At 53.4% G+C, this 27,320-nt stretch overlaps 1 protein-coding gene across 1 annotated transcript; it reads left to right on the top strand.

Moving 5' to 3' along the window:
* Positions 1-1,218: 1,218 nt before the first annotated feature.
* On the top strand, positions 1,219-17,247 carry LOC119090482 (chondroitin proteoglycan 1). Its single transcript, XM_037213302.1, has 3 exons — positions 1,219-1,269; positions 13,614-13,731; positions 16,047-17,247. The coding sequence occupies exons 1-3, from the start codon at positions 1,249-1,251 to the stop codon at positions 16,988-16,990; spliced, it is 1,083 nt and encodes a 360-aa protein (XP_037069197.1). The 5' UTR covers positions 1,219-1,248; the 3' UTR covers positions 16,991-17,247.
* The last annotated feature ends 10,073 nt before the right edge of the window (positions 17,248-27,320 follow it).

Below are 27,320 nucleotides of genomic sequence, written 5' to 3'. Positions count from 1 at the left end.
GTTTCCTGAGGACCAGCTTTCCCGGTGCTCTCTGACGCTAGTTCTTATCCGCCTCCCCACCACCAGACCGTCCCACTTTTTTGCGACAGCTTGGCGCTATTTTATTTGGCACCAGTTCGTTTCCGCCTCGATTGTCACCAGCCAACCCTGTTTGCCTCGCCACCAGCCAGTTTCAGCCACCTCCAGCACTAGCTTGTTCCAGCCTCTCGCGGGACCAGCCCAGTCCCGCCTTCTCATGCACCAGCCCATCTCATTTTCCTCTAGCATCAATACATCACACCTGTTTCTGCACCATCTTTTCCCGCCTCTCCGGCACCAACTTGGCTTACCTCTTCTGGAAACGGGCCATCCCAGCCTTTTACCACACCAGATGGTTTCAGCCTCCTCCTGTGTGACGGGCCATCCCAGCCTTTTACCACACCAGATGGTTCCAGCCTCCACGTGTGTAACGGGCCATCCCAGCCTTCGACCACACCAGATCGTTCCAGGCTCCTCCTGTGTAACCTCATCTCCGTCTCATACGATCATAGCTCGTCCCTCCTCCGGCACCAACTCGCCCCGCCTCCTCCATGACCAGCTCGTCCCCGACTTCTATGTCACCAGCTCGTCCCTCCTCCTCTGTAGTTTATCTACGGCAACCAGCTTGCCCCTCTCCAGTACCAGCTCTCTCCTTCTCCGTCACCACCTCATCCGCCTCCTTTGTCACCGAATCGTCCCCACCCTTTCCTGCACAATCTCGTCCCTCCCCGTCACAAGCTCGCCTTCCTCAACAGTTACCAGTCCATCCCCCCTCCGTCACCAGCTTGCCCGTCCCCTGTCACCAGCTCGCCCTCATCCTGCCACACTAGGTTGCCCCTCGCCCGTCACCAGTTCGCACTCCTCCTCCGTCACCCAGCAGCTCGCAGCTCGCCCTGCTCCTGTGGCACCAGCTCGCAGCTCGCCCTACCCCTGTGACAGTAGTTCGTGCCCCACCATCACCAGCTCGCCCTGCTCCTGTGGCACCAGTTCGTGCCCCACCATCACCAGCTCGCCCTGCTCCTGTGGCACCAGTTCGTGCATCGCCGTCACCAGCTCGCCCTCCTGCTCGTCCCGGCTCGGCAGCCGGCTGGTTCGGCGTGGCGAGGCGGCCGGGCGTCGGCCGTGGCCTCGGGCCATGCGGTGGCCTCGCGCGCTGGCCGACCAGCTCCGTGAGAGCAGGCGCTGCCGGTCAGACGCTCGCCGGCGCCCGACTCCGAGTGACGTGCCACCATGAAGCTCAGCCTGGCCCTGGTGAGTGGCGGCCGTGCAGCCGGTGGGCTCCGCCGCCGCTGGTCGGCGGGTGAGAGCGCCGCCCGTCGGGCGCCGGACGGAGACGGGGGCCGCCTCACCGTCGGCGGCAGCGCTCCTCATGCCGGCCACCGCTCGGTTGGCCATCAAGTGTCCGGCTGGCGGATGGCACAGCGAGCAATCCCGGTTATGGCTAGCGAAGAAATTGTTTTTGTGATTCCGGTGACGTGTCGGCTGGTATTCCTGCAGCAGCTTGAGGTGATGACTCCGACGTTGACTTCGTTTCCCAACCGATGGCCGTGGTCTTCTAGCCACACCTTTTTACATAACACATTGTGAAGTTGTAAGAAGTTTCTGAGCGGGGCCTTTACTTTTCCTGCATGCTCATCAAGATTGTGTCTTCGCTGTAATACTGCTGGCAGGAACATTCCACTCACTTCCATGTTACACAAAAATGCCTTTTAACGATGCTGTTTCACCAGGAACATTTGTTTGCTCCAGCCGGACTCGTTCATCTTGACATGTCATTGTATCGGAGGTAACAGTACTTTTGCATGGGTCAGTAGTTGGACGCATTGGTACTGGGGCGCTACTTGGCGATAGTTTGCTTGCAACTGTGTAATGACGTCAGCCCATGGGTTGTCCAATGTTGGCAACTGGTCTGCCATCCGGTAGGATCTAAACGTTCACTTTCGCCTGCTCAACCTTTCATGTTAAAGAAAATCTCGCAAGCGCACGGTGAACCCTACGATCACCGCACCGACAGCCAGACACTCCCACGCTATATACCGTCCTTGTCAGATGTTTCATTCGTACCTCCCCTCTCCCTTCTCTATGGAGCCTCCCACTCCCCCCCCCCCCTATCGGGGGGGGGGGACTCAGGACTCCTCAGCAGGACTCCTCAGCAGGACTCCTCAGCAGGACTCCTCGAAGCAGGGCCCTGGGGCAGCGGCTGGCCGCCGCCGCAGCCAGGGTGCCCCAGCGGCTGTGACCCAGCTCCGACTCGTTTGGAAAGGCAGCCTTGATCTGGCCTTGTCGCTCGCCGCGGCACGCAGAAGGTCGGCCGAGTGTTGCGGCGCACGTCCCCTTCTCGCCGCCGCCGCCGCCGCCGCCGTCGCCGCCGTCAGGTTGTGTACCCGCGGAGATTGGTTTCCCCACACTGAGCTCCGGTGCCGCAATAGCGCCGGTAGGGCTGCCCGTTACGCCACGGCTGTCCTGCGGTGGGGCCGGGCTCGACGGGGCCCGTCGCCGCGGCCCGACGCTGGCCGATCCTCAGCGTCGCGGGCGGGAGTACGCCCTGATACGCATCTGATGCATAGCATAGCCGGAACACAATCCAACGACCTCTCCAGGCCAAATCATTCAGGAGATTACTTCCGGAGCATAGGTATGTACCCCAAACATCCCTTTCCTGAAAGGTGCTTGCTATTTCATTCAATCCTCTTCATTTAGAGCCTCTTCCACGGCAAGGCAATTGGACAGCGCCACGCATCCATGTCAGGGAAAGTGGGCTATGCGGATATGCGGACCAAGTGTGCAGGATTATGTACGAGTCCACTGATGTTGCCTGTTCAGCATCAATGGCCAGGTCGCCATCGGGACAGCCGTCCCTGCCACTGATAAGAGAAGGGTTGGATTTCCCGATCTCGGGCCGCCGCAGCAGCGTGTGGACGGCAGACCGCCGCCGCCGTGCTCCACTAATGCATTTCCTCTGTACATCGGCATAGGGCGGTGCGTGGGCGTGATCGGAAGCAGGACAGAGCGCGGGGCAACCCACCAGGTCGCTGGGAACGAGCCGAGGGTGACACACGGCCGGTAGCGGGCGGGGACGAGCCGAGGGTGACACACGGTCGGTAGCGGGCGGGGACGAGCCGAGGGTGACACACGGCCAGTAACGGGCGGGGACGAGCCGAGGGTGACACACGGCCGGTAACGGGCGGGGACGAGCTGTGGGTGACACACGGCCGGTAGTGGGCGTGGACGAGCCGAGGGTGACACACGATCGGTAGCGGGTGGGGACGAGCCGAGGGTGACACACGGTCAGTAGCGGGCGGGGACGAGCCGAGGGTGACACACGGTCAGTAGCGGGCGGGGACGAGCCGAGGGTGACACACGGCCGGTAGCGGGTGGGGACGAGCCGAGGGTGACACGCAGGCGGCGGCGGGCGGCGGCGAGCTGGTCCGGCCCAATGGCAGCGGTGTTCGGTGCGAAGACAGCGTGACGTCAGACGACTAGCGCAAACTGTGGCGGGAGGTTGGATGGTGGAATTCGTTGCCTACCTTGCCCGTGATAGAACGCATGAGACTGGCTTCAGAAGTTACCAGACGGACGCTGTGTTTGCAGTCAACGAACATTGTAGTCGAACGAAGACAGGGGCTGACTGTACCGGCCCGCGGCACGTTCAGTCTGCCCCTTGCTGGCTCTGCCGCCCGCAGCAAGCGGGTGAATTCTCTGCTCCGCATTAGCTGTCCAACGATGCCGTGCATGCCGTTTGCATGGCTCCCGCACTAGTCACGGTTCTCGGTAGTCCAGCCCGGGCCGGCTTCATGCAGAGGCAAGTCATGATTTACTGTCGTCACGCGTCATACCCGCGGCCCATTGCACTGTCTGCCAGACTTTAGCACACTCTCGGCGAGCAGCATGAAAGAGGCGTCAGCTACAATAGATCGATGGTAGATACGTATAGATAGGTGGGATAGACCCAGCGCTTTCGTCCCTCAAGACGTATAAGGTCCGCTGCACATATGTAGAAATAGTGACAGGCTAAAGCAAAGTGGTGGCCGTGGCTGATTTCAGTTGAATCTTTTGTGCGCTTTGGCACCCCGAAGGGATGGAAACTAAAGACGTTTTGGTGTGGTCTTAGCGTTCATGAGTCCCATTCATAGCGAAGCGATCAAGACAAAAAAAAAAAAAAACGCTGAACGTTAGGGCGTGCCGTAGATCCCGTAGCGCGTGGTCGACTTACAGACATTCCTCAAGACGTGTTCAGTGAGCTCGCATTGTGAGCAGGCATGTTTATGTTCACGTGAATCCACTCTTCGCCCGCATGGGAATGTGGATCAACATGTGGGGGCATCTTGGCGAGTTACTAGCATAAATCTATATGTGTGTGATGACAGGTGCATGATTGCACCTGCAAAAAGTTGGGCGTGGTGCATGCTGTCCACGTACACCGCACACCAGGTGGCGGCAGTCCAGATTCCTTCGCCGCTGCCCAGCAGGCTGGCAGAGGCGTGACGGCCGCCCGTTAAGTCGAGCTCGCGCGGCTGCAGTGCGGCTCCCATGAACCTTCTCAGCGGAAGCGGCGGGCCGGTCGGCAGGATTGCACATCCGTGTGACCGGACCGCTCGGTCTGACCGGACCGCTCGGTCTGACCAGATCGCTCGGTCTGACCGGACCGCTCGGTCTGACCGGACCGCTTGGTCTGACCAGATCGCTCGGTCTGAGTGGACCGCTCGGTCTGACCGGACCGCTTGGTCTGGCCGGACCGCTCGGTCTGACCGGACCGCTCGGTCTGACCGGCCCGTTCGGTCTGACCGGACAGCTCGGTCTGACCGGCCCGCTCGGTCTGACCGGCCCGTTCGGTCTGACCGGACCGCCCGGTCTGACCGGACAGCTCGGTCTGACCGGACAGCTCGGTCTGACCGGACCGCCCGGTCTGACCGGACCGCCCGGTCTGACCGGACCGCCCGGTCTGACCGGACCATCTCGTCGGGCTGAGGCATCCAGTTTGACGTCTGGAGCCCCGTGTCTGACGGGAGCGTTTAGTCTGATCAGGCGTCAAGTCAGACGGCGGTGTTTCGTCTGGCTGGCCGTGCCGTGCCGTGCCGTGCCGTGCTATGATAGGATGAGGACGAGCAGGCATATGACCCTCGGCCCCCGGCCACCGGTCTCGGCAGCTAGGCCTCTCCTTGGCCGGTCGGCCATGAGACGCCACATTCACCCTCTGGACTCAACTGACCTGAGCCGTACAAATGTTGCCACCACTGGCAGGGCATGGTACATGTGCAGATAAGCGGACGGTGATGGACGCGGCGCCGGTGGGATCCGAACTAGACATCCTTTCACGTGGCGGCTCTACTAGCGGCGTTGCCTCGCAGCCTATCAGTATACAGTGAAAGCGAGACAGCGTAATGCAGATGGGCCGCAGGAGGCGACACTGAACCTAGTGTGCGTCCACTAATTCAAAGGACGCGCCTTGGCCAAAAACTCGTCCTTGTGATGCATCATGCCGACTTCGCAAAACGCCTCGCTCTGCAGCGGAGAGAGCTGGCACGGGAAGTATGCCCTTGAGCACTCAAGCAAACATCAGCACTCATCCCCATAAAGTGATAATGATTCTATTGTGCCGACAAGTCTGCCTGATGGCAGGATTTATAACTGGATCTTACGCTGTTGTTGAGAGTTGTCGGGAAAGACAGCTGACAATGCTGTACGGCAGTGTTTGTACCGCCCCTCCCCCCCCCCCCCCCGCCCGACTGGATGGAAGAGCGAAACCTAGTCCGCTCCATTTACCGGCGCTTTGCCAGCGCTGCTGAAGGCGAGGGCAGCCAGCCGGTGCGACATTGTTAGATAGACCGACAGCATCTGTCTACACACTGAATCACAGCTACCAGGGGCTCGTGCTACCCAATACCAATGGGCGGCCATTGGTTTGGCTCCCTTGTTTCGACGGGATCTTCGGTTGTGCACCTGACGATTTCGCCACATCGTGTAAACATATTGTTGTCCAATGGCGTGAAGTTACACGAATGTCTGGAGTAGTGAACCCTGCACAGAGATGTAATTATAGCGAAGGTCGCAAAAAGATAAACGTGCAGATGACAGGAGCCAGCAGTCGCTTCAATGGCTGGCCTGTGCAAATGGTAACTTGGAGAGCGTTGAACGTCTCGTGAGTTGGCCTGGTTTTGGGCCGATGAGTCTGCTTTAATGTGCTGTTAAGAGTCTGGCAAGCATACCCCTATCGTAACCGTCACCTGACGTACCAAACGGATATACCGCTCCTGGCCTGTCACAACGCCGCAAGTTTCTCAATAACATTAAAGGTGACAGTCATCCTCAATGCCGCAAAGCGGTGGCGCGCCCACCGGGGGACCTGGGGGAGGGGGGGGGGAAGGGTAGCGTAGGGATACAATATTTTGGTCTTGACGGACGATAATGGATTTCTGCCTTCCCACTCTTTAGGTCGTCCATAAACACTTTTCACATTTGTTGTCACTTTGCACACTCTTCTACTGATTACGCAATGGCAACGGTGGGAAAAAACAAAGCAACAAAGCCGGCGTCCTTTTTCCCGTAGTTGAGTTTTAGATGCGAACCATGTTTTTCCATGGGTATATAAGTCGCCATGAGTGGAAGTCATCTATATCCTGTTTAAGGCTTTATTCACTTGACAAATATTTCAGTATGATTTGCACCCACATCTTAGCGTACAATTACGCTGTCCGAAGCCCCTGGCTCTGCTACAGAACGGTTACGCTCCATAAATTTGTCTCTCCACTCCATGTGCAAGGTAGCTTATCGAAGGTGCGTCTTTAAGCTCTGGAACTAAAAAAATAAAACGAAATGAAAAGAAAAAGAAACGTGGTCAAAACCCGATCAGAAAATGAGCTTTTGGCATAGGTCAGGTTGTTCCTTCAAACTTCGCATAGGTTGGTCCGTCCCGGTGGCTCAGTTGGTTGGAGCGTCTACCTTCCGATCCACCTACCCGTGGCAGGGTGGGTTCGAGTCGGTTTAGGGCGCTCGAGTCGGTTTATGGCGTCAGTTGAGGTCAGAGGGCAGGACAGACCGTGCCGAGCATTGCGGCACGTTAAGCTTTCGCCACTAAATTCTGCCGTTGCCTGGAATTGCGCGATCGGATGGTGGGGATCAGGGCTATTGCAACAAGCACTGCTTAGCGTGAGCACTGGTCCCAGAAACCCATCCATTCAAAGGGTTCGGGTCAAATATATAAAAAACTTGAGCTCTTATCAGCCTCGAGGCAGTTTCCGCACACATGGCTCCTGGCATTGCTAGCGCAAGGCCAACTTTCCTGCTGTTCGTAGGACATCCCAGGATGTAGTATGCTGTGCTTACTCTGGCGGCGGTCTGCAAAATGAAAACATTAAAACATACTCTAGATGACGCTTCCAGTCGCTTGCACTATAATGTATCTGTGGTATTTGCAGAAAAATTCCCTGTTCCCATCCGGTACTGTTTCCGTGCATTTAATTCTCATACTTTATATTTACATACGTTGTAGGCTGGTTATTGTCTGCTTGTTGCCAACAATACGTAAAAGCAAAATTCATAGGGTGTTTCTCTATTGGTATTCCGGAATAGTCGACCCAATAGTTAATCTAAGCATCAGACATCAGGCTTTTGAATTCCGTCCACAAAAACAAGATGATGTCAATATTCGCGGTCACTACCAAAACAGTGCGATATTTTTCTTTAGTTCAGTGACTGTAAAATCGATATCATTTTCGTGAGCCAACAAATGACACCTTATATCAGTTAAAACCTGTATGCGGCTGCTGATGTGTCACCATGTGTTTGTCCACGTGGACGACAAATTTGTGCTTGAGAGAACCGTGTGCGAAGGCACTTTCGCTGTGCAACTTGTGAGTCCTTGGATTCGGTGACAAAAAGCAGCTCGATAGTCGACTGATGTTTCTGCAGCCACACGCGGAAGTGAAAGCGCTCAACCATTTCACAACAAACGGGGGAATCTTCGTTGGTTTGGATGGGGGCATTCAATACTTAGGTTGCATTTCCAGATAACGTGATAGTAAAGGGAAAACGGTGTGGCAAGGATGGACCTTACAAACTGGCACTTAAGGAAAAACAGCTGGAGCATATGCCAAGCAATGGCGCGAACCGTTTCGCTACTGCTCCTATAACGGTAAATGGAAGGCGGTAAATTGAAACGGTGAATTGAAAACGGGATGAGTGTTCATTTCGGAAACGTGTTCAATTTAAACGACAGGACTAGGTGGCTAAAAATAGTTATAAAAGGAAACAAGGGCCGCTTATTTCGTGATATACCGTCACCAGAATGGGATGGTACAAACCCATTGTTTTTAGGTATTTCGTGAACGACTCTGCCAGTGACGTGAACAAATTATAACAAAAGTCTGCCCAGCCCCAGTTTATGATCTTTCCACGCTTGATATAGCAAATCGATTTCCATAACCTATCGGGTGAACAGCATATGAGCTCATTCTTAAAAGTTAGCCTAGCAAAAACACACCGTGCAACCAGTAAAGTACGTGGGGCCTGCAAAACGTAATATAACCTTGTTTGAAACGATCTGACGGCTAAACGATGGCAGAAAGTGTAAGCTGTCAGCGGCGAAACTTATTGTAAACGTACCATCCCTTTCCCGTGTTTACGTCATGAAATTGTTATGAATCGGCATGGATTTGGAATCGGCAAGGGGCGGTGCCATCCCTCTTCTATGCTGGGGAAGATGACAAAACCTCAGGGTAACTGACGTTTATTTTTTGAGCTGTTCCCGATTGTCCGCGTTCATGTTCACGATTGATCTCCAAGCTGGCTGACGTTAATTGACGTCCACCGTCTTGGTACAGTATACTGCGGCGCGCTGCGGTGCTCAGACAGCCCCCTTCTTTTGCGCAGCAACAAACCGCTGATCTGAAAACTGTGCCATGTTCATTACGCCGAGATAATAATCCACGTAATATTCATTGATATTTGCGTGTTGTGCCCTATCAGCCGAATGACGTCGGCGAGCCGCAGTTTGCATGGGAGACATACATGATGAGCCCTCATAAACTGAATGGACCTAGAGCCGAAAACATTCGGTGTGCAGGGGTCACAGACCCAAAACTATTGTAAAATGGGCCAGTATCACGTTGCAGCCGAGCGTTGCACGACGTCAGTGCAGAGAACAAACCCCTCGGCTGAGCCGTAAACGAAAACCGTACTAGCTGCCTCAGCAACGTCAGGCCCGGCGCGCGGCCAGCCGCCGCGGCTGCAAGGGAGCGCACTGGCCCGGGAGAGCGCGCGGTGACCGGCGGCCAAGGCCGGGCACCAGCCTCGCCCCCGCCCGTCGGGCGAAAGTGCTCCGGCGCTGGCCACCCCCGCCTCTTCCGGGAACGACGTGCGACCGTCGGCGTAGACACCGGTACGGCCGTGCGCCGTGCCACGGGGCCGGACCAGCTGGACGTCGCCGTCACTGCAGAGTGAAAGGCCGCGGGCGGTGAGAGGCGGAGGCCGGGCGGTGAGGGCCAGACGAGGAGTGGTCCGGCCGTGGGACGACCCGCCGCGGCCTGTTCCGCATGGCTGGGTTGCGGTTTGGCCACGGCAATTGGCGCTGGAGGGCGCGCGATGGCGGGAAGTGAGCATTCTCACTTAAGACGCCGCGGTATGCTCATTCCAGCTTAACGTATTGCTGCAGGACGTGAGTAATGCTCACCGTCCGGGGTAAGCTCCAGAGATGGACTGATTTCACGAATTTCTTGTTGAGTTCACAAGACACGTCTATAAATATATAAACTGCAGGGTGAAATAGATGCATGTGCATATATCTTACAGCTTTCATGGCTCCAATATGAGGATCAGAATCAGTTACGTCACGTCATGCACTTATATGCATGTGTGTGTGTGTGTGTGTGTGTGTGTGTGTGTGTGTGTGCGTGCGTGCGTGCGTGCGTGCGTGCGTGCGTGCGTGCGTGCGTGCGTGCGTGCGTGCGTGCGTGCGTGCGTGCGTGCGTGATTGCGTGCGTGCGTGAGTGAGTGCGTGAGTGCGTGCGTGAGTGCGTGCGTGCGTGCGTGCGTGCGTGCGTGCGTGCGTGCGTGCGTGCGTGCGTGCGTGTGTGTGTGTGTGTGTGTGTGTGTGTGTGTGTGTGTGTGTGTATATTGGCGTAGTTCGGTGGTCTTATGATTACTAGGCGCAGGTTCAACCGCTAATGGCTTACATGGTTCTGAATAATTTAAAACAACTGCGAACGTGACGTAGATGATTCTGATCCTCATATTGAAGCCGTCAAAGCCTTACAATAACATAAAAGGCAATTGGTTGAGCACGAGTGGCAGGTTTAGAATTTTGTCCCATTGCATGTTGGCCTATAAAACTAGAGTATCTTATACGGTAGGAAAAATGCTACCGATAAACCGCCCAGCGGTGCAGCGGTCAATAAAAGCAATGAGTGTACAAAAGGAAAAGTACTAAGCTTACAACATGTATACTGTGTGATTAGCAGAAACATGCATCAAGTGCACTAAGTCAGCCATTTCAAGCCGTCTTATGAAGACAACTGAGCTAAATATTGCATAATCTCGTCATTTCTTTGCCGTAGATGTATCGGAAATGAGATAAGTTACGAAGGCTGTGATACATGCGTCACAACCGCGCCAAAGGCCAGAAGTTGTAGTTCCGCTTCGTGAGAGTTCATGAGAGGGAATCGTTAAATTTGTCTTCACCTGAAACGAACTATGGGCGAAACTTGACTGCAACTACCGAATCCTTTCCGTGGGTCTTGATCGCCTCGCTACCAGGAACGACGAAGCGCTCAAGTACTGCAAAGTCACACACAATAGTCAGGCTTGGACGTGGCTTCACGTTTAATGTCCAGCCTTGTTTCGACGCCAAATGTGCGGCGGATGACCTCTCGACCTTCTATCGGCGCTCGGCCGAGTGACAGCGCCCTGAGGCCGGCCGGTCACGCGCTGGCCAGTGTCGCCCTGAGGCCGGCCGGTCACGCGCTGACCAGTGTCGCCCTGAGGCCGGCCGGTCACGCGCTGGCCAGTGTCGCCCTGAGGCCGGCCGGTCACGCGCTGGCCAGTGTCGCCCTGAGGCCGGCCGGTCACGCGCTGACCAGTGTCGCCCTGAGGCCGGCCGGTCACGCGCTGACCAGTGTCGCCCTGAGGCCGGCCGGTCACGCGCTGGCCAGTGTCGCCCTGAGGCTGGCCGGTCACGCGCTGGCCAGTGTCGCCCTGAGGCTGGCCGGTCACGCGCTGACCAGTGTCGCCCTGAGGCCGGCCGGTCACGCGCTGGCCAGTGTCGCCCTGAGGCCGGCCGGTCACGCGCTGGCCAGTGTCGCCCTGGGGCCGGCCGGTCACGCGCTGGCCAGTGTCGCCCTGAGGCCGGCCGGTCACGCGCTGGCCAGTGTCGCCCTGAGGCTGGCCGGTCACGCGCTGGCCAGTGTCGCCCTGAGGCTGGCCGGTCACGCGCTGGCCAGTATCACCCTGAGGCTGGCCGATTACGCGCTGGCCGGTGTCACCCTGAGGCTGGCCGATTACGCGCTGGCCAGTGTCGCTCTGAGACCGCCCGGTCACGCGCTGGCCGGTGTCACCCCGAGCCTGGCCGATTATGCGCTGGCAAGTGTCGCCCTGAGGCCGGCCGGTCACGCGCTGGCCAGTGACGCGTCGCTGAGACCCGAGCCCCAGCCATGGGTGCAGCTCCATCCGACTGCCTTTTCGGTGAAGGACGACAGGAGGAGAAAGGGGCACTCGGGTTGTGGGGGGGGGGGGGGGGACGGCCATGGGCTCTACCACAGCGGTGGAGACGTAGGGGTCACGGGACAGGGATTCAAAGATGAGTCTACGCCTGTAGGTGTTGCATGAAAACAAACACCCTAATAACCTCGATGTGATCAAATTTTGTAAGCGAGGCGTAGGCCTGGGTTGCGACTGGAAAATGAGCAGCAAAAAGCAGAGAAAAAGCCTGGAACACTTCACGGACGCATGAAGCTGGTGCATAGACGTTGGTACAGCACACTTTCACCCGGCCGTTGCGATTGGCTGGTGGAATATTTTCGCAATGTGTGGGATCCGGACCCGGCGGCCTTACCCCGAGTCGAGCGCTGCGGCATTTTAGCCACGTACTTTGAGAGCGTCTTGAAACGCATAGCAAGGCTGAGACAAAGGCAGAGCGAGGAGATAAGTGGAGCTGGATCTGATGAGGACAGAAAACACAATCAGGGAGTTAATGAGCGCTGGAAGGAGACGACGGGACAAAGGGAGAAAGGGAGTGGAATATGTGAAGCGGATAGCGGAAGGAGGCCTCATTTGATTCGGGCCGTTTAGTAATAATGAGGTGATTCGGGTGCGCTGCGCACACCTCCCATCCTGCACGACTCGGGGCTTGAAGGTGAGCCAGGTGATTAGCTCTCCTGCGTTGAGCCTGGCAGCCGGAGCCGGCCACTTCCGCTTCCACTCGGGCATCCGCACCCGCTCACCGCCCCAGAACTAGCCGGCAGCCCAGCGGTGGATCTCGCAAGCTTCGCCTCACTTGCCTCGGCTCCGGCCTGCAGTTGCATGGCGCAGTTAAAGGGAATGTTCCACATTTGCATGACGTTTTGAACTGAGACAAGGATAAGGAACTAAAACGAAATGATAACTGAAAAAGACTGTCTGCGACAAGAATGTTGCTGCACCACATTGGCTATATAAGGGTTGACAATAAATTAAATGAACAATCCTAATAATACTAAAAAATTATTGGTAACCCAACCTTGCCATCTATACCATAGCAATAGCAATGCTTTGGCAATCAATGCATGGCAGCGTTACAAGTTTATTAATTTTCGCATGACACTACATTTCCGCTTACAAGCAATAAAGATAATGTTACAAATTTTTTAATTTTGCCACGACACCGCATTTCCAGTTACAAACAATAAGGACGGTGACTGCTGTACACATCACATGATATCAATGTCAGGACAACAGCACCGCGCGCAACGATGGGTCGATGATAAAGTATTGACAAAAGCATCAACAGCAAAGCAGCAACAGCAGCAGCACATCATATCGTGCTTTGATATTAATAATCTGCCATAAAGGCTGGCGATCGCTAAGTTGCGCGTATCAAACAGTCTACGAAAGCTTTTCTTACGGCCATCACCAGGACAAAAAAGCAACAAATAACCCACCTACCAGTCCGCCCCCCGACATAGCGCCCGCAACGAGAATTGCCGGTTGGCGTCAGCTTTCGTGTGTTTCGAGGTATTCTTTAGGTCTGGCTGCCAGATGCTGTCAGGTTTTGCTGTCGTCACAAACCCACTTTACGGTGCCATCAAACAATGACATAATGGGGCCCATTTCTATAAACTTTGAAATTTTACTACTTAGCGTCGCTTTTGAACTTTGAAAGTTTACCAATAGTTACGAGGACGCACATCCCATCATATCTGATGCCTAACTCAATATCTTCAAGCGTGCAACATTCCGTGTCATGCAGGGTTCGCTCACGTAGGCATGCTGAAGGTCAAGGGATTCGAACCTAGCTGCTAGCAAAGTATTTGCAGTCTCCTACACTTGACGTGAGCCACTGCGGCGCTTCATCGTCTGATGCGGTGAATTAGACGTTAGGCGCATGACGTGCTTGCCTGTGTTTACAGGTTGTGGTGACGACGGCAGCGGTCAGCTGCTACCCGGTGGACGACATCGAGGTGGTGCGGCCGGGTCTCTCGGTCTTCAGGGCGTACGGCAGCAGAGCCATTGACCCGCAGAGCCAAGGTAGGAACATGCGCCGTCAGGAGCGCTGGCAAAATTGTCGTAAGTGGGGTAGTCGGGTGAGTAAGTGCTTTCGCAATTATGTCATGATGGTATGCACTCACAATGCTCCGTGAGCAAGTATGCGAATTCTTTTGCAGCCGAAGTTGTTTCGAAGGCATGCAAAGCCTATGCCAGTAAGCTCAGGTGGGGAGTGGCGTGTTTTTCCGACACCGCAAGATCTTCCCCTGGCCACCGTCCACCACGGCAGCGGGCATCGCTGTCATCGCTGTGCTAGAGCCCAAATTACGACCGCACATCGCCTTACAGTCAGTGGATACGCCCGTATCGGTCGCCAGGAGCATTACATTTCGATGTGTATGAATTGTCAAAATGAAGTGAAAATTACAAAGCATTTAATGTAGTTGAGTGCATTGAGGGGCATCAGCTGGTGTTGGAATGTAATGAATCATAACGATACCGAAGTACCTTCAAGCCCAGTCAGAGCATTCTGCTGATTGTTTGTGCAATTTAATTCCTTGGGGATTTTTCCACTCGCAAATCTTCCTGCTAACGCCACATATGTGACATTCCAGGTCTTATTGAACTGCATAGCGCAGCAGAATTGCATCTAACATTAGCTGTCATTATTTAGCTCCTCGAGCCGGATAGAAATGTGCTTGTCACGCCAGCGAGACGTAAGAACCCTAGGCATAAGCTAAGAATTTGAGCAACGGCATCAGCATCATCATGGGTGACGGTATCCGTTCGGATGCCGCATGACCGTTACCGACCACAGTCTGCTCCGTTCGGATGCCGCATGACCGTTACCGACCACAGTGCGCCACGTTCGGACGACGCATGGCCGTTACCGACCACAGTGCGCCACGTTCGGACGACGCATGGCCGTTACCGACCACAGTCCGCCAAGTTCGGACGACGCATGACCGTTACCGACCACAGTGCGCCACGTTCGGACGACGCATGGCCGTTACCGACCACAGTCCGCCAAGTTCGGACGACGCATGGCCGTTACCGACCACAGTCCGCTACGTTCGGATGGCGCATGACCGTTACCGACCACAGTGCGCCACGTTCGGACGACGCATGGCCGTTACCGACCACAGTCCGCCAAGTTCGGACGACGCATGACCGTTGCCGACCACGGTGCGCCACGTTCGGACGACGCATGGCCGTTACCGACCACAGTCCGCTACGTTCGGATGGCGCATGGCCGTTACCGACCACAGTGCGCCACGTTCGGACGACGCATGGCCGTTACCGACCACAGCCCGCCAAGTTCGGACGACGCATGGCCGTTACCGACCACAGTTCGCTACGTTCGGATGGCGCATGGCCGTTACCGACCACAGTGCGCCGCGTTCGGGCGACGCATGACCGTTGCCGACCACAGTGCGCCACGTTCGGGCGACGCATGGCCGTTACCGACCACAGTCCGCCAAGTTCGGATAGCGCATGACCGTTACCGACCACAGTCCGCCAAGTTCGGATAGCGCATGACCGTTACCGACCACAGTCCGCTACGTTCGGATGGCGCAAAACCGTTACCGACCGCAGCGCGCTACTCAGTCCGCGCCAGCTATGGCCGAAGAGAGGTGCTTTCCTCAATCCATGCGGCAGCGCCGACCTGTGAGCGTACCGGCCTCAGGTTGCCCTGCACAGCCGGCAGTGAAGCCCCGAGGGCATGTGAGTCGGGCTGCGAGTCGGTGGTGCCGATGACGTCATAACTGCCCACGAAGGGTCTCGTCTGGGGGCGACACAGGGTCGCAACACACGCGGGCCCGCGACGGTCACGCGACGGCCGGGGCGCTCTTCACTGCGCACCATAAGGCTGCCCGTGCTGTTGCCATACCGTTGCATGCGCGAATAGTGTGTTGAGAAATGTTGGTGCAGTAAAGCCGGCACGACAGCCATCTGTGAATGGTAACGCTTGAATTGCGTTCATTTTCATGCAGCAAGGTGCAGCCGTTGCCTCAGCCGCCATGCCGCATTTCCCACCCGCGATCGCATATCCTCAGCTGCCATGCCGCATTTCACACCCGCGATCGCATATCCTCAGCCGCCATGCCGCATTTCCCACCCGCGATCGCATATGTAGGCCATGCTGTAAAAGCTGTTTAACATTGCAGCAGTGTTTTGCTTAGTACAAAATGCTTCAGTGCTCTTCAAAATCTTTAAATGCAGCTGTCTTGAATATAATCTCACAACGGCAGCACAGAAGACAAAGGATAACAACAACGTAAAAGACAGCACTGACAACAAGGGCTCGTGCAGGTGCGTCCCCGCGCACACTCATACCTCTTCTCACGATGTTCCAGAGGTCGCGGGTGCCGGTGCGCTGGAGCAGGAGGCAGAACATGTGCTCTCTTCTGATGCACACCAACAACCGCTTGACAACGCCGAAGAGCAGGATGTGGAAGCGAGCGGTGAGGCACCGCTCGTTGACACCGTGCCAGGCTCTGTCGAGGATGAGGTTTTGCCTAAGGAGGAGCCAGCTCTAGCGCCAGAGCCGAGTGCCGCCGAGGGGGCCAGCGCCGAAGAGGAGACGCCTGCAGCGGAGGCGGACAAGGCGGTATCTGCCTATGAGGAGGCCTTGCCCGCCGAGGAGGAAGCGAAGGCTTCACCAGAGGAGGTGACCACTGAGACCGCGGAGATCACCACGGTGTCGGCTGCTGAGGACGCCACCGCGGCGGCTGAAGTGGAGGTCACCACGGCAGCTGAGGCTGAGGTCACCACGGCAGCTGAGGCTGAGGTCACCACGGCAACTGAGGCTGAGGTCACCACGGCAGCTCAGACTGAGGTCACCACGGCAGCTGAGACTGAGGTCACTACGGCGGCTGTGGCTGAAGAAGTCACCACAGCGGCTGCCGCTAGGGAGGTCACTACGACGGCGGCGGCAGAAGTCACTACTGCGGCTGAGGCCGAGGTCACTACGGCTGCTGATGCGGGGGAGGTGACTACTGCCGCTCCGGGGGAGGCAGCGGCGCTGCCGGAGGCCTACGCCGAGGTCGTTGAGGTCACCGCCGAGGGGGAGGCGACCACCGCGGCGCCCGAAGGCGTCCAGGAGACCGCCGAGGCGACGTCTGAGGCCGCTGCGCAGTCGACAGATGCCCCCGCAGCCGTGCTGACCGAACAGGAGGGCGGCGAACAGGCAGAGACCGAGCCGATCCTCACCGAGACGTCCGAGGTCCCAGCCAATGCCGGGGGCACTGAGGCCGTGCCAGCAGCGCCGAAGGAAGACATTCTCAATTACTTGCTCTAGCGCTGTCTTCTACCGGCTTCAACCAGGTCTGGTGCTGAGTGTCGCCTGCTGGTATCGGTTTTACGCACTGGTGTCTCGTTGGCATGCTGTGATACGATAGTACGGCCAGGCTGAAATCGTCCTTCGCTCGCACCCAGCTGCCTCCCTTGGGCATTTTATGCAGCACAAAACATCCGCAGCTGGTTAGGAGTAGACTGAGATGGTCTGCAATATTTTTGTGGTGTCGCGGAATGGAATAAACCCGGCGAGCGACGATATCTTACTCCATTCAGCGATGACAACACGGCGCCCGGTGCCTGTTTCGATCAGAGAACCGCATCACCCATCAGCTGACTGTGGGATGAGCAGACAAGATGGCGGCGGCCGTGAAGGCAGCAATATACGCCTGTCACGCGGAGCTGCCGCGCTGGAATACACCTAACGCTCGCTGTCTGACCCACTCTGCCAGGGCGTTTGGTAATTTCCGGTCTTGGTAAATGAATGAGCTCGGTACGGATGCGTTGGCAAATAACACGCCGTGATTCTTGAGTGGAGATTCCCGCGCATCATCTCGGATATCGTATATAGCCCGGATAGTCCGGATATCGTACAAGCAAGGCCAACACACCAAAGGCGCCATCCATCACTGGCCGTGATAGCTGCAGGACAGCGCAGCTGTGTCACGCGCTGGTAGAGTAGTAGAAGAAACCACCGTGCGTGCGTTGCGCCAGCAAAATTACCGAAGACAAATTGTCATTTTCGCCAGGCTGCTCACACCTGAGGCGACGAGCGAGGGCGCGGAGCGTTTTTACAACGCGGTCCATGTATCACAGATCGAGCCCTGTTTGTATCTAGCTGTTATCCCGACATTATCCGTGCTTCCCTACGACCAACTTGACTTGGAATCCTCGTAAGGTCCGATTGTTTTCGACCTCTCCCCACCCACCCACCTGACATCTCGGAATCTGTCGAACAGATTTGGACGGGCAGGGTATCAAATGTAAGCTTGTCGTCTATGTCGTCTAAACCTTTAAGCACAAGCTTTGTCGTCGCTGAACGTCAACGTCATGTCTGAAATCATGGTTCATATAAATAGAGCCTTCACAATTACACACTTGTTTTCTTTTCTCCTATTATGCTATTATGTTGATTCGAAGTGGTGTACAAAAGTATACCAGTCATTTTTTAAGCAGTTTCCGACGCACGATATCGAAGAAAGAGCTATTAGAGCGTCGGATTTTGCGCAATGATTTTAAGGAGTGATGACTACAGCAACGATGTGAGCATTCCGTTCATGTTTTGCTTTGATGTTAGCTTCCCACAGCTGCACTGTTGCTAACAAGTACACTGTGAATGCGGTGGAGGTTTCAGTTTCTCGGCACCCTTGCGGAACAGCCTTGACCAAAGGCTTGCTCCACGGCCTCCCAGGTGGCACTTGTGAACACACGACGGCTCACACGATCTGTGCGGCACGGTGACTCCCACGACTGCTCCGGTGACATGGAGCGAAGCCGTGGCCACACGCATGGCCCCTGCGCCGTAGGTTCTATTTGCAGGTCGACCATGCCCGGGATCCCCCCCCCCCCCCCTTCCCCGGCCCGGACGCTGGCTGGCACAGCATTCATCCCGCGGCAGGACATCACTCCCCAGTTGCTGCCACCTGACTAAGAGGCCCTGCCGGAGCTGGGGTTGAACCACATACCTTCCATCTGCGATGTCAGTGCATTAGCCAACTGCGTCTAAACCTTTTAGACGGAGCTACGTTTCCAGCAAAGCGGAGCGGTAGAGATGCTCAGTGAGACATCAGTAGAACCCTCAAAGCCATTCCTAAAGAATGTGCGTGTTTGGAGAACCTTTGGCAGGGTTCGTATTAAGTGCCACATCCACAACCTGCCACTACGGGTGCAGAAACCCGAGGACGAATAACAGTCACAGCCTTCTGAAACAATCAATTATCGTTCCAAACAGAGATTTGTTGCAAAATTCCTACGACATGGTATCTTTTAAAACAGCAACAAAAAAGGGGATGTTTTATATTTGTATGATGTTTTAAACTGATGTAGCCGTCTTGAGTACCCTTTGAGTACCTTTTGCTTTTTGAGTACCATTTTAAGACTAAAAAAGATCTGGTTCCTGAGTTACGCGCCCACAAGAGTGCGAACAGGTTTATTTGGAGCCTATTTCAAAGTTGTCTCGACATTAATGATGTCATAGAAACGTCATGCGGTCATACTACAGGCTGTTTTCTTCTTATGGTTAAAACAGCATGGCCGCTGGTACATTCGCAAAAACGATGATGTGGCACGTATGACACGATGCGCGGAGGATGATTGTCTGTTAGCAAGATTTCGCTGCCGAATGCGTGTCGCGAACGTAAGCGTGAGCACTTCCGCGTTGTGCGGCCCTCGTCGTGAACGAGTCATTTTTCCTTATTTCTAAACCATAGGTCAGTGTTATAGAAAAGAACGCCACTGTCTGCAAAAAAGTACGGCACCCAAAAAACGGGCACAGTCCCGAAAGTTATAAAAAAAGAAAACGCGATGGCAAATTTGTCTTTTTGCCCTGCTTTTTTTTCCTCTTGAAGAAGCCTCTCGAACCGCATTACTATGAGCCCAGTTGGGACTGATTTGAGGGGAGGTCACGGTGAAACGCGGTGTTATGACTGAAAATCTGCGCGGAAATTGCGGGAAAACTTGCAGTTTGAAAGTTCCGCGAGCTGTGCAACTGTGAGATCACACTGATTTAACAAGGGTGTGAATCGGGGGCTTGAAATGTTTGCGTCACTGGTGGGGCTTGTATTGATCTTGATGTGATGGGGAGTGTGCGTGCGAGGTTTGTACTTCTGAGGGAGAACATTGTTGTAGTATTCTTTAAGTCTACTGATTTCCAATAAAATGTGATATATTGATACCTGCCTCTACATTTATGTTTGTGCTTGAACATGACAAAGGAATGCTGACAAAATATGAAAGCACTAGCACTGATGTTGCAAGGGTGTTCAAAGGCAAGCTGTACTTCATTATGATCTTGCCAACATTTTGAACCCATTGAGGTATTACAGCATGTCATGAATCCACTGTGCGTCATTATATCAGCAATTCACTTCGGCAGCAGGGGCTGGTGCGCACAGTTCATTAATGCAAGTGCTCAGTACAGGCTCACATTATATGGCTTTACAAAATTGTTTTTCCCTGAAGAATTCTGAAATTAAAGAGCTGTATTACTACTGATGCACATCGTTCTGTCTTTACAAAGTTTGTATGCAGGCGAGCATTGCTCGCGAGTAATCAATGTCATAGTCACTACAACTTGCGTGGAATGCTGAGTGCTGAGAAAGATGGAAAACTATTGCTGTTCATGTCTTAGATAACACTTTATAATATTTTCATCATGAACCCTGTGCGCACTGGCAGCTTCATCACTGCCTTGCATTTTGCCCATCAAACCATGACTACATGCACTTGTCATGTTTCCAGCCTCCTACAAGGTCAGTATGTTTGCAGTTTCAGTTCACCATACGTAAAATTTTCCTGTTGTCTGTTACTAAAGCAGCCTGATGGCTGCAGCGTGTCGCATGACTGTGGAAGTGGAAAAAGTATCTGCATCTTTCTCACCTGCGTTTTTCTTGATTCTCGAAGCAGTCTGAGCAAGCGATGACACTTATTGGTTGTCTGCTCTGCTGAAAGTGATTTATACATTACATAGTGTGTTTTTGGTCAATCTTATGTCAGATGGGGAGTCAATACCAGAGCGGACGCTTGAGCCATCTTTTCATGTTGGAATTTATTATGAAAGCAGCGTGGGTTGCAGTACAAAAATCATACCATTGTTCATTATGTCGTGCGACAGTACAGCACTGAGGTAGTGCCACAAATGTTGACCCGTCCCATTACACAATGTACCACATGGGATGAATACTCTGTCAAGCCTATGAGACAGCAGCTTATAATTTATGACTGGTAGCAACTGATTTTACAATGCCAAAGGGCTGTCAACAGCAAGAATGTCATTGAACCACAATGGCTAAACCAGGATTTATTAATAATTGCATATATAATCCTACGCAAAACAAAATTATTGGTAGTCCAACCTTACCATATTTACTATCGCAATAGCAATGTTTTGGCAATCAGTTCATAGCAACGTTAAAAATTTATTAATTCTCGCATGGCACCGCATTTCCAGGTAAAAAAAAAAACATAAAGAATGTAACTACCGTGGACATCACATGATATTAATGACAGGACTACAGTACTGAAAGTAACGATGGGTCGACAATAAAGTATTGACAAAATCAACAGCACAGCAGCAACAGCAGCAGCAAAGCATATCGTGCTTTGGTAATAATAATCTGCCATAAAAGCTGGCAATCGCCACGTTGCGTATGCCCAGCGGCCCACCAAAGCTTTTCTTACGGCCAGCACCAAGGCCAAAAATCCACAAACAAACCACCCACTAATCCGCCACTCGACACGGCCCCCACGACGAGAATGGCCGATTGGCGTCAGCTTTCGGGTGTTTCGAGATATTCTTTAGGTCTGGCTGCCAAATGCTGTTCGGTATTGCTGTCGTCACAGAGCCATTCTATGATGCCATGAAACAATGACGTAATGGGGTGCATTTTTACAAACTTTGAAACTCTGCTACTTAGCGTCGTTTTTAAACCTTGGAAGCTTACAAATAGTTCCAAGTAAGCTTTTCCTATAATATGCGATACCTACCTCAATGTCTTCAAAAGTGGAACATTCCCTTTAACCAAACAAAGGACAGTGAGGACCACTAGCTGTTAGGGGGCTTGATGGACAGAAAGCTCATTGATATTGACGGCGCCAGGGCCGTGTCCCTTTTTTACCAGGTTTCGTTTGACAGCCCCACAATGGCGGTATTGAAACCTATCTAATATAGCAAGCAGCCCAAAATAACGCATATATATGCCCGTGGGTACCATATGTAGGTAGGTACCTTACACTGCAATGCAGTGCAGAGGCAGCCAGCTCACTCACAGCAAGGCAGCCAGAGGGTCACATGGGCCGCATTCTATGACCCTGTGAAAATGTGTAGCTTCTGGTGTTAAATTTATGCTTGCATCTGTCTTGATATTCTCTGTTCTTTCATTGAAACTTTCATTGTTCATTTATTCCGCCTTTATAGTCTTTAGTCCTTTACTATTTTGAAGATATCGAAGCAAGCATCAAATGCCATGAAATAAGCTCACTTATAACTATTGGTGTACTTTTTAGCAGGAAAGACTGCCCTTGAAAACACAATTTGTCAGTTACGTAGACATGATCTTCAATGCATCATGGTTTGATGGTACCATCGTTCCTTGCACAACATTTTTTGCAAGCCTATTAACGGCCGCTAGATCTTGAAATCGTGCTTAAGAACGCCAGATATGAAGAACTCGACAATTATATTTTTGTCCTTGATCGCCGCATAACCAATGTAGTGTCGGGATTTAAATGATGTTATTGTGGCGTTATGAAGAATGCCTGGATGACCTCGAAACAGGACCCCGAAATAGTCTGCACATCTTCGTGGACGTGCGGCCCAGAAAATAGACCGGTATAGGTCCCAAAAAGGGCGGGCCTGTGAGCTACATCGAATAACCTTCAAGATTTCTTCTTCTTTTTTCTTCTCCTCAAGACTTCAAATCAAACCCCCTTACAAGCGTGGAACAATCGCCTTAATGACTGGGGCAAGCGACAGGGTTTCGGAACTATTTTCCGTGAAAAGGTCATTTGCTAAAAAAACAACACGCCTCATGCTTTAATGTCGGTCTGAGTTTAGCCAATGAACAACAGCCGACATGAACAATTAAAGTTTACTTGTATGTGCCACATATCGCAGCAGTGGTGCTGGCTTAGACGCCCACGCAAAATATCTTGTTCCTGTTGTTGGCATGGTCCCCAGGTCTAGTCAAGTCGCCAGTTGCTACAGTGCACACTAGTAAAGAAGGCTGGATAACGACTTTCTCTCTTGCATGTCTTTGGACAGATCCGTTCACGGTTCAGGTGAAGGGGAATGTTTTGATTATACTTGTCGAGCTGGCTGCGCCGGCTTCTGTGTCTTGTGTTGGGCCGGAAGTGACTTGTGTTGTGCCAGCTGGGAAGTGAAAAATGCCGTTTCACCACCGTGTTGCATCACTTGGTGTTGCACTGACGAGACCTTCTCAGCAGCTACCCAGTAATCACACGCGTAGGTAGCAGAGATGAGGGGTTACGGCACGGTGAAGCGGCCGGGACGGCTGTCCTGCCGCGGCGACGTGTTAAGTCATGCCAGCCTTGGTGACATCGGTGGCGACGTGTTAAGTCATGCCAGCCTTGGTGACATCGGTGGCGACGTGTTAAGTCATGCCAGCCTTGGTGACATCGGTGGCGACGTGTTAAGTCATGCCAGCCTTGGTGACATCGGTGTGCAGTGGCTCCCACACCTGACAAGCTGAATACTTAAGTCGTGATTGCATGCGGTTCTATTTCGAAACCACGCCATACCGAGCCGTGACGTGACCGGTCGGTGCTCAAAAGACCTTGGCTGGAGCACGAGTCGCCTGCTGCTGTCGCACAGTCAATATCAGAGAGGGCAAATGGCCCAAGAGCTCATGTGCAAAGTCGTGTCTCTCGTACATTTCGTTCGGACGTAACCATAGGGTTGATGTTGAACTTTCAGGCAAAATAGACTGTGGGCCATGTCCTATACGGCTAACTCTCCTACAAGGCCTATGTAGGTGCCCAGGTGCCGCCCGCACTCGTGACCCGCCAGCACACCGACGCCGCCTGGGTTGGTTATGTACAGCTATGAATTGTGTCCATTTAAACCCAAGTGTCTGTAAAAAAGGCACTCAGTCGTGATGTAAGAACATACCATTTATTTCGTCTGTCCGAAACTAAGATACTTCATTGTAGCGGCGCGAGGCGTACGCTGTGGCTAGCAGGTCACTACACACAGCAGGTGGCTGCAGCATGCGCGGTTGCGTATGGTGTTATATACATATATATATATATATATATATATATAGATATTATATATACCTATATAATATATATAACTTGGTGTGGTGAGAGCTGTGTTTGTTTAAAGGGTTTCTCTGTTATTATGCTTGTGGGGGAACAGTGTGTCGTGTCTCACACGCACGCAAGACAGCACACACACACACACCACACACACACACAACACACACAGCACACACACAACACACACACACACACCAACACACACCACACACTATCACACACTACACAACACACACACACACCACACCACACCACACACAAAACCAGAAAGAAGAGAGAGAGAGAGAGAGAGAGAGAGAGGAGAGATAGAGAGAGAGATAGAGAGAGAGAGAGAGAGAGAGAGAGAGAGAGAAGGAGAGGAGAAAAGAGAGAGAGAGAGAGAGAGAGAGAGAGAGAGGAGAGAGATAGAGAGAGAGATAGAGAGAGAGAGAGAGAGAGAGAGAGAGAGAGAAGAAGAGAGAGAGAGAGAGAGGGAGAGAGAGAGAGAGAGAGAGAGATAGAGAGAGAGAGAGAGAGAAGAGCGAGAGAGAGAGAGAGAGAAGAAGAGAGAGAGAGAGAGGAGAGAGAGAGAGATAGAGAGAGAGAGAGATAGAGAGAGAGAGAGAGAGAGAGAGAGAGAGAGAGAGCGAGAGAGAGAGAGAGAGAGAGAGAGAGAAGAGAGAGAGGAGAGAAGAATAGAGAGAGAGAGAGGAGAGAGAGAGAAGAGAGAGGAGAAGAGAGAGAGGAGAGAGAAGGAAGAGAGAGAGAGAGGAGAGAGGAGAGAGAGAGAGAGACTCTCTCTCTCTCTCTCTTCCAGATCCTCTCTCTCTACAATCTCTCTCTCTCTGCTCTCTTCAACTCTCTTCTCTCTCCTCTTCTCTCTCTCTCTCTCTCCTCTCTCTCTCTCTCTCTCTCTCCTCTCGCTAAATGAGTTCTCATTCGGCTCTCTTATCTCTCTCTAGCTCGAAGAATCCTCTCCTTCCTCGAGCTCTAGGCTCTCTCTCTTCGTCTGTTCTTAAGTCTTTCGGGTTCTCATCTCTCTCTCTAGATCAGATCGCGATGATCTACTCGTCAAGATCTGGGCTATGGTAGCCGGGTGGGTGGAGGGCCCCTCTCGCATCTGCTTCGAGGTCTCTCTCTTCGACCCTATTCGCCGGCCACGCCCGACTGGCAGGTCCGTCCTGGTACAGAGCGGCTTGCTCCTGTTACGGCTTTCTGCCAAAGTCCCTCTTTTCTCATCGTTGTTTCCGTCGCCTTTCCGTTCGCTCTCGTTCCAAACAAACAAACATACCGCTTTCACTCGGTTTTTGTTGTTTTCTTTCCGCTCCCCCATTATGGGGAAACGCGGAAAACGCAAGAAGGATGACACTGCGGACACTGACTCGAACCTCCGCCTTCTTCCTTAGATGCAGGCGACGGAAGTGTCGCTAGTCTCGTTCTGGCTACCACTTCGCCTGATGATCCTTGCATACCTCAGACCCAGTCCACTGGGTCACACACTTCCACCGCGTGTCTGGTGACCACCCCGGTATCTGCCCACTCTGATGCTGACTCTCGCGCGACCATGACACGCAATCGCCAGAACCCTGAGCCCATTCTCGATCCACTCGGCTCTTTCGTTGAAGTGCATCCCATCGACGAGAATGTCTCCTATTCAAAAATCAACGCCTTCTGGCCGTCCAAACAAACCCAAGCTATCTGTGGCCCATGTGATCTTCAAACTGATGCGCCGGCCAATGGGACACCCGTGATCAAAACAGCCTCCCGTGCTCAGACCAAGGCTCTCCTCCAGACCACCGAATTCTGCGGCAAATACTAAACATTTCTCTTCACTTCGCAAGAAACACCACCAAAGGAACCACCTTTGCACCTGAGCACCTTTCATGACGGAAAAGGAGCTTTTGGCGGAGCTCAGAGCTGACAACGTTTGTCATGTTCGGCGACTAACCACGTTCCGCAGCGGACAGCGTCAGGACACCAGCTTACTTGTTTTGACTTTTGGAACCACCCGCCTCCCAGGGACTCTCACAGCCGGCTACCTCCGAAATCAAGTCAGGGTATTCGTTCCAAATCCAGTCAGGTTTATCAAATGGCAACGGTTCGGATACGGCAGCAAGTTCTGCAAAGAGAGTGCAAGATCCCTCAAGTGCGGACAGACCCCTTACGAGGGGCTGTTGTGCACTTCGCTCCAAAAGTGTTTAAGCTGTGGAAGTGCTGACCACAGCGCCAACTCTTCCCAGTACCCGACATGGATAAAAGAAAAAAAGAAATCTGCTCCGAAAAGGCCAAGACAGGTGTATGTCACCAACAAGCACACGCACTGTCGAGTCAAAAATATCTTCGTCGTCCTCAAAATCATACGTGCAAGCAACAAAATTAAAATTAGTGACATGTAGTACACAAACAGAACCGATTCCCCAGTTACCGCCGCTGAAAAGTCTTGCTCCAGCCAAGACTGTCTCAGTTACATCAAACACACAAACCCAGCCGAATTGTTGCCTCGAGCCGGCCCTCGCCACGCGTTCTTACGCGCAGCCCTCCGCGCCCTCCTGTCTGCAGGTCGGCCGGCGCTCCAGCCCTCCGGCTGCGAACGGTCGGCAGCCGGTTCCCTCTGGCCGCCGCACGAACTGGCCCCTCCCCCTCCACCGGAACAACACCTGCTACAACACGTCTGAGCGAAGACCGCCGGTCCCAGCCCCCTGTCAGGGTGGCCATGGGCCGGCCTCGGTCAGTTTCGTTTGGCCGATTCCCACCAGCAGGTGGGGATGGGTCGGACCACCAGTAAATATTTGTCGTCTTACAGTGAAATTGTCGCGGTCTTATTTCCAAAATGGTGTAAAACAAAAGCTTTTTTGGAGTATTAGCTCCCATCATTATAGCTGAGAAGCAAACCTTGTTTCGTCCTACCGACCCATATAGCTTTAAACTGACGAATCGTTCCTTATATCGCAAGGAAGACACAGCCGGTGAATATCGCCAAGGTGGGGTGGCGCTTTATATAAAAAATGAAATAATACACATGCACCTTCCACTCACCACACCTCTACAGGCTGTTGCATGTTCTGTGCGACTCCATGGCCGCAACATCGATATCTGTTCCGTGTACATTCCCGATCTGACGATAACGCGGAGCTCTCCCGGCAGCATAATCACCTTGTCACTCGCCTGCAAAACGCTTTTCTCATCCTCGGCGATTTTAACGGTCACTGCCCAGCTTGGAGTAACGACACCCAGGCTATCGATCGCCAGGGAGATTTAGTTGGAGACCTTATTGATGCTCATAACTTAGTATTGTTAAACAAAAGAAATAACACCTACCACCACTTACTCATTTGCACAGAAACCGCCATCGACCTGTC

Source organism: Pollicipes pollicipes, unplaced genomic scaffold, assembly GCF_011947565.3.
Source record: "Pollicipes pollicipes isolate AB1234 unplaced genomic scaffold, Ppol_2.1 Scaffold_3087;HRSCAF=3621_pilon_pilon_pilon, whole genome shotgun sequence".
In the NCBI taxonomy this organism is placed as follows: Eukaryota; Metazoa; Arthropoda; class Thecostraca; order Pollicipedomorpha; family Pollicipedidae; genus Pollicipes; species Pollicipes pollicipes.
This window is presented reverse-complemented; position numbering and strand designations above follow the sequence as displayed.

Coding starts and splice junctions, on each gene's coding strand:
- LOC119090482 (XM_037213302.1), top strand. CDS start 1,249: ATGAAGCTCAGCCTGGCCCTG. Junction 1,270..13,613: donor TGAAGCTCAGCCTGGCCCTG/GTGAGTGGCGGC, acceptor CTGTGTTTACAG/GTTGTGGTGACGACGGCAGC. Junction 13,732..16,046: donor CATTGACCCGCAGAGCCAAG/GTAGGAACATGC, acceptor ACGATGTTCCAG/AGGTCGCGGGTGCCGGTGCG.